General features: G+C 40.0%; 1 protein-coding gene across 1 annotated transcript; it reads left to right on the top strand.

The window, feature by feature from the left end:
• Window positions 1-243: 243 nt before the first annotated feature.
• LOC108142308 lies at window positions 244-927 on the top strand. The gene has a single exon (XM_017266060.2). The coding sequence runs from the start codon at window positions 317-319 to the stop codon at window positions 767-769; it is 453 nt and encodes a 150-aa protein (XP_017121549.1). The 5' UTR covers window positions 244-316; the 3' UTR covers window positions 770-927.
• Window positions 928-7,782: the final 6,855 nt, after the last annotated feature.

The raw sequence follows: 7,782 nt of genomic DNA, 5'->3' as shown, positions 1-7,782 counted from the left end.
ATTACACAAAATCTTCTTGAGCTATTACGATAAAAATGCGTTGTTTACATTCAGCAAGAATCAGTAAATCAATGAAATCAAATAATATTAGTTAAGCAAAAGCACAAATATTTTAGGCAAAAATTATTAACTGTAATTGGCCCTCTTATTTAAATTTATCTGTAAAATTTACCAATAATTTATTTTGATACAGAAAAATGTTTTGACATGTTGTTTTTGCTGTTGATACTTGATAATCAGACTTTCTTGTCACAGAAAAGAATACATAAATATTCGGATATTCAGAATTAAACTTATATTTAAATATTTAAGAAAAATGGGACCCTTTGGTACTTATATTGCATTAATGACTGCGGCGTGGGGAATGCAGCTTTGTCCTCGGCTATATATCGGCTCGGGTCAATCAATCTTAAGACTGCAGATTTCGAGCATTACAAGGGCCTTTATTGAGGCCAATCTATATACTCTGCTGACGATGCTGGTTGTACTTGTGCCCTTTAAAATGTTTACAAGCCAGCGGCAGCGCAACTTCAAGTTCATCTTTGCAATGCCCTATTTGCTGCAGTATATCAGCTGTTTTTGGATCACTACCCAGAATATTAATGAGCTTCTGACGTCACCTGCGATACTGGCGATGGAGGATTATGTCTTAATACACCTAAAAATGATCCTGATCTTTGGTCTGCAGCTGCTCGCATTGATAGAAATGGTTTTCGTTTTGTTTTACCTCCTGAAGAAGCAGTCTCAGGAGGTGGTTAAATATAAATAATCTGAGTCTCAAGAAGGAAAATGCAAAAGCAGGAGCCGTAAGATGAAATTAAAGCTCCTACCCTTGCGCCAACTCCTTTCAACAATTAGTAGCGGATTATTTGATTAGCCCGCTAATTGCCTTGTCCTTAACACCACACCAAATAAATTTTGAGAACACTTATTTCTTATCAGTGGCAATAATGGCGAGCCAAGCGGGATTAAAGCCAGCTCGCTGGCGCAGGATAACAAGTCCTGCGGCGAAAACTTGCGCCGAAACTTTCGACACCTTTTTGCCGACGACGCGGGGCGTGGAAATTGCGGAAAACTTTTTAACCAACGGCGAACACAACACTCGTCGTGGCGCGTGCGATAAGCCAGTGCCGCATTTTTAATTGCCAAAGTCCTTGGGAGTTGAGTCGGCTCAAAGGACTCGCTTAAAGCAGCCTTTAAAGTGTCATAAATATCGCGGAGTTAACATTTCCTGCAGGAGTTGTGTTAATTGTGTTATAGCGGATGGCGAAAAGTAAAAAAATCAGCCATAACATAAATCTCAGTGCTTGACCGGGAGGACATGTCGTATGCTTAATATTTTTCACTCAACTCGCGAAAAAATGTCAATGCCGGAAAGCGTTTAGCATTTGCTTTTTTCTCTGTTCGCCGTGGATTTAATTAGCCTCAAAACGTCCCCAGAAAATGGCAACCTGGCATGCCACATGGCAAGTGTCCTCACGTTTGTGGCGAAGGGTCACAGGATAAGCCAAGGAAGTGGCCCCGACCAAGGAAGGAAGTTGCATGTTCGGCCTCAAGTTCAATTTGCTGGTTTTAGCCACATTTTTGGACATTCAAAAGGAGCTTGTGTTGGGGTGGGCAAAGCGGTTGAGGAAAACATTAAGATGAGAGATGGGTGTGCTTTTATTGTGGAGGCAATGGTCATGAGCCGAAAGAATTTAAAAACTCTGTAGTCCTGATAAGATTCAAATGACTATCTGAAACATATATTAAATTTTTTTGAAAAACATCATAAAAATAAGAACAATTTAAAGTCATGTTCAAGGGGTCAAAAACTTATGATTTGAAAAAACCATCCAAAGCTTATATAAAAATAGTACTAGATAAAGAAAATGAACATATATAAAATATATTTTAAATTAAATATATAATTGCAAACGTCATAAGTATACATTTATGTACAAATGCTTGTATGTATTTGAAACTATGTTAAGGGCAGTTTTCTTATGTTTTAAAATTCAAATCAGGGATGATTTTTTCCATCTTTTAGCAGTACACTTAACACTGTGAATAACATTCTACACAAATTATAAAATTTTAACAAAATAAGCAAAGCTACTGTCTTTGCTGGAGATGATATCGACAGAAAGAGGAAGGTGTGTAATTGCTTGTTAAAAATGTAATTGCTTGTTAAATCCTGTTATAAAATCTTAAATATTCTATTTTGCACTATGAATATTACAATATGCTCGCACTCGTGAGTAAATAACAGCAGAAACCAAGCTTAATCTTAAATGAGGGTTTGAACGTATTAAGGGCCACTCCACCGAACCAAACCTTTATTTTGTGAAATAAAATCCACCCATTCTCACCTAAATCTATTATGCATGTTCTTGGACCATTACTGCAACATCTTTTACGTATGAACTGCTGATCGTTATCATGGCAATTATTATTTTCTACCTTAAGCAGGCCGCTCTGTTGTTAATTTGACTCCATTTCCCGCTGGAAAAGACCAGGAAGAATTGCGGCTAAGTGGTTCCATGCGTTGACACGCCCAACTGGAGCAGCAATTACCTGGGAATAATTAACGCTGATGCATTGCAATATAATTGCCGAATAGGCACGCTCGTGTGATCATCTCCTTTCCGATCCCTATAACTAGTCATCCTATGGTATAGAGTATATTCCATAACCCCCATGCCGACTGACGTGACAACGTCCGCAACAAGTGCCACCTGACTTGACTTTTCGCCAGGGGCGTGGCACATGCCGATGTGATGATGATGTGCCGTGTTCAGTAAGCGATTATTTTTTCAGTTGAGAATTTCTTCAGCGTCACTGGGGCATCGAATTGTTTTCATTTCGTGTGTTTGTTTTTTAAACGTCGTCGCTGGCAGCTATTTATTGTTAAATGAAGCGATTTGTTTGTTGTCATTATGCGTCGAAGCGTTAAAACATTTTCGCTTTATTTTTTCTACTCTCGAAAAATTGTTTTTTCCCTGCCGCAAAGCGAGAAAATTGGGAGTGGGTGTGCCGGTTAGAACGGTGGAATATGGCAGCAATAGCCTCAGGTTGAAGTGGTTGGGATTTTTTGGCACATCGTCGGTGGTTCAGGTGGCTGTGAGTTGTGGGGGTTAAGCGGTAAGTGGTTGGAGCGAATTCCTTCTAAGCGCCGTTGTCGATGTGTGAATTCCAAACAAGCTGCGGCAGCTGTTGAACATAAAGGCATCAAGATAAAAAAAATAATGTTAGATTTGTTCTAGGTTTTTTTGCCTTGGTGGGGCGGATAATGGGACTGTGCAAAATTGTGAGAAGTGCAGAGAGAGGCACTAATGTCCTTCTTTGCGCTTTTCAAAAAGGTTCGATCTTGTGATTTGACTTCAGTAATAAACATTTTTATTAAAGAAATATCCTATAATAAAAACTTGTTGTGTTTTAAAGTTAACTAGACAGTGATTTATCAAAATAATGTGAAAAAGGAATATTTTAATTTCACAAATTGTTAATGAAATTCAAATACTCAGAAGTTTACTTTGAGTTGAATGGTTACTAAGAGAATTATAATTAAAATGTTTACTAATTGTATTTATCTTATTTTATTTCCAACATTTTGTTTTGCCTAACACTATTTTAGAAGGATATTATTTTTTTAAAGCACCAACCCCTTTTGGCGCTTGGCAATTTAGTTTCCACCTGGGAACATTAATCATAGGCATCGGCACCCCAGCTCCATCCTGCTCACATCATTGACTTAATTCCACCTTGACATTCTTTTGGCTTGTAGCTGAGAACCCACATCAGCGATCTCAGACATGCTAACTAAGCCCTTCACCTCGATGTGGATGTAGACGTGGATATGCTGATGCTGATGCCACCGTGGGCGTTTGTCTCCGCCTAATCCGCTTTTAAAGTAAGTAACAAAGTAAAGAAAATAAAACGCAAACCGGAAATCACAAGTCAAGTTGATGAACTGTCGCTGCGGAGCTGTCCTCGGTTGAAAATCGGGCAGAGGCACACACAAAAGACATGGCAATGGCACCTGCAAAAAAGTTTGCAGACACATTTGGACCCTTTGCCCCATGCGTATCCCCTTGCCCGTTAGAGATTTACGCATTTATTTTGCATTTTTTATTTACCGCACAAAACATGCGCGCAGATTTAAGCAAAAATCGCAGGCTGAAAAGCAAAAGGCAACGAGTTGAGAGAGTTGGTTAGACACATTTTTCGGTTCGCTTGTCGATTTGCCTGCGTTGACATGACAAAAGGCGCAGATCTGCATACATTTGCATGTCATTGGACACTGGTGGATCGCATCATCAGGCAAGGACACTGAAATCCCCTTAAGACATTCGGGTATTGCCCCAGAACAAGCCGTTTGCCCACGTTAACAATATGTTAAGTTGGCCTAAGTCAGCCTCGAAACTCCAGATACATTTCCAGCCTCTTCCTCAACGAGTTAATCGCTTAATGTCGCTCCTTCTCGGCCATTCGAGTCATTTGTCAGCTGTCTGTTCTGACTTTTCAGAGTCTGGGTGAGGTTTTCCTTTTCGATGGGGGGGGAGCATAATTGTAATTTGTTTGAATTAACCAGCGAGATCTAGCCATTGACAGGCTGGCCCCCGAAGACCAATAGTCACCACTTGGAAATACCGAAATTTATGGCCGGACCCTGGACCATTAACAAAAGTAGCAAATTGCTTTCGGCTGGTCAGCACTCGAGGCTAATGTCCTCACTATTTACTGACCAGAGATCTCCGGCCCCTTTCGAAAGGTAATAAATATCAAAAGCACCCTGGAGGCAAATATTTACTTTAAAATTGAAACCCCCAAACCGTTCAGCTATCCCTGTTTGCTCAAGCTGCGTAAGTGCGTGAAAGGGTTGGCAGGCTCAAAAAAAATATATTTAAAAAAAAAGAAGCCTTTAATGGCATCGCTTTTTGATGTTTCCTCAGCCGTGGGTGTTGGCAGGCAATTGGCCAACTCCCCCAAGCCCACACATCAATAGCTTTCCTGCCATTTTTCTCTATCTTAACCCATCGATAAGAAACATTGCCATCATGCCATGCCGAAATTCAATTCGAAGCTATTTTGAGAATTTTTATTGCTCGCTAAATTGTTTTTATAGGCCTTTCCGAACCAGCCAGAAGCTCTTCTTCCGGGGCACTTTAATTTCTTTATTTCCACAGCTTTTTTTCTGGTCTTTTCCGTTCTGTCCGTTGTTATCTCGCTGCTCTTGTTGTTGCCGCAATTGCCAGACCATAAAAATTAACAATTAACAGAGCGCTTGAAATGAACAATCGCAAATCGCGGCTTACAAAATAGCCGTGGAAATGCCATGATATAAAATTGAAAAAATGGCGTGTCACAGGGGGGGGGAATGGGAGCACAGCTTTTAGAAATGAAGCCAGTGGACTTGGAAATACTCTATTTGTTTATTGAAACTATATAATAAATCTTTTAATTGTGACCACTAACATTTTTCGAGTTATTAAAGTATTTAAGTTATGAAAGATTGATTGTAATTAAATTGTTAAAAGAAAACAATCATGAGGTATAAAATTAATACTTTGTTTCTTACAGGTCCTAATATCGTAAGCTCTTTAATAGTTAATCTACCCTATTCCAATCTCATATTTGTATAAAGTGCATAATTATGAGACGGAAGACTGCCAACCGTGCCGACCAACGGACAGCGCGGACAAAAAGGGTTATGAATGTGAAATTGTCATGCAAGAATTAGCCGTGTTCTATGTTCTGGCCACGTCGCGAGTATTTCGTTACTTTTTATATTTATTTTTTACCAGTTTCACCCTCGGTTTTTTTTTTTTATTTTCGCTGGTTTTGTGGCTAACCGACACGTCAAGAACGGTGGCTTTTTATGGCTCCGTTCGGCCCGGAATGTCAGCAATTATTTCCGAAATGCTGGAAAAACATTGCTAAATGTTTGCCATGTTTGCTTGACGCTCAGGAAACGTAAACATTTAGTGTAGTCGGTGTAGTTTCGCCCACTCTATTTCCACCCCTTCCCTAACCATGCTGGCCAAGTCACCTCATATGCATTCATAACTAACCCGATGGAAAATGCATTTTAATGTGCGCAAAAATCCAATTTAAATTCAGAGCATTTTCTCCACTCAGCTTTTCTCGGCAGACGCAGCATGCAATCACAAAATTAGTTGGCGACGAGATAAGAATTTTAGTGCTCCTCTGCCACATAAAAATATCGCATATATACATATATATATTCGTGATATAGGGAGCAATGGGTATAAATCAACGAAATAGAGGGAGCAGCTGCAAACAAATTCCAAATAATTCCTGTGAGCGACGTGGAAAATTCATTTGACAAAATGCACAAAAAAGCAATTTCGAGCTGCAGACAAATTGAAATATACGCAAGGAGCAGGTGCTGCTGAAGAGGGGCGGCGGTGGGCGGTGGGCGTGGTACTGCAGTGACAGTTGAGGTAAATAAATACATATATATATATAGTATAGTGGGAGTATATAGGGAAAAGGCGAGGCGACATTCGGCCATGTATTTAGGGTACGAAGATGCAGCCACCACCTAAAAGTATGCTACGAAAACAGACGAAGCTGCTGCTTCTTCTTCTCCAACTGCCGTATGTGAGAGGCGCCTACGCTTGTGTGTGTGGGTGTGCCTGAGCTTTCTGTGTGCCAGTGTGTGTGTGTGTGTGTGTGTGTGTGTGAATGTTGTGCGATTCGCCATTCGCGCGCGTTGAAAATAGGAGGAGCTGAGAAAAACTTTCCATGCGCAGTTCGAAGTTCTATCAACAAAATATGAACGAGAAAACTGCGCTAAAATATTGGAAAGTAACTGAAAAACTACTTTGTCAAAAACGCTATGAAATAGTTGCGGGTTATTTAAAGAACTTTTGAATTGGTAAAACAGAAAAATTAGCATATAAGCCGAAACATTAATTACGAGAGGGAGAAGCCTCTCTGCAAAAAGATAAGCTCAAAACCAATTAAACTTGTTTAAAAAAATGTTTTTAAATAGCTATTTGTTGCTTTAAAAGACACAATTGACAATCATAAACAAATTTTGGAAAGGAATAATTTAAGAGTTATGCTTAGCAATTGATCATTTTTAAAGAGTAATTATTATATATGTAACTAACATAGAAAAAGTTAACTAACTTCAAGTCGAAAGCATAGTTATATATCTTTAAGAACAGTGGCTATGATAGAAATCAGACACTTTAATAAGTTTTAACTTTTTTTTTTAAAGCATCCCATGGATTTTACCCCATTCCTCTGTTTTCGAACTTTTTTTCGGCTTTTCCCAACTAATGCGGAAAAGGCGGAGCTCATTGCCTGTCATTTGGGTTTTTCCCGCCCCTTTTGGGGTTAACCACATGGCAGTCAGGTCCTGGAAAATGTAGTCAGGCTTCCCGCTGTGATAGAAATCTCTGGCTATTAGTACAAAAGTCAGGTTTGGGGGCCCAGAGAGTGAACTCCGAGGCAGCGATGGAATCGATGGCCCAACAGGCCGTTTAGCGCCATCAGACAATTCCCGCTGGCTCAGCGGCATTCACGCGTGCGCAAACGGGTTATAGGGGCTATATATGTACGATCCTACGGTTCGGTGGGGCTTCGGGGGAAGGACAGGGATCGGGGAAAACAGGATAAATGCAAGCTGGGAGCACCCAACAACAATCAGTCGATTGTCACAGATATTTGTCATGTTTCTCTGGCCGAACTTTCCCTGCTGTTCTGGCCTGCACAACGTTGTAAAAATGTCAATTGCATTTTCTGCCTTCCTTTTTTTTTGTATCTGCG

The sequence above is a fragment of the Drosophila elegans genome, unplaced genomic scaffold (assembly GCF_018152505.1).
Source record: "Drosophila elegans isolate 14027-0461.03 unplaced genomic scaffold, ASM1815250v1 contig_208, whole genome shotgun sequence".
Lineage (NCBI taxonomy): Eukaryota > Metazoa > Arthropoda > Insecta > Diptera > Drosophilidae > Drosophila > Drosophila elegans.
This window is presented reverse-complemented; position numbering and strand designations above follow the sequence as displayed.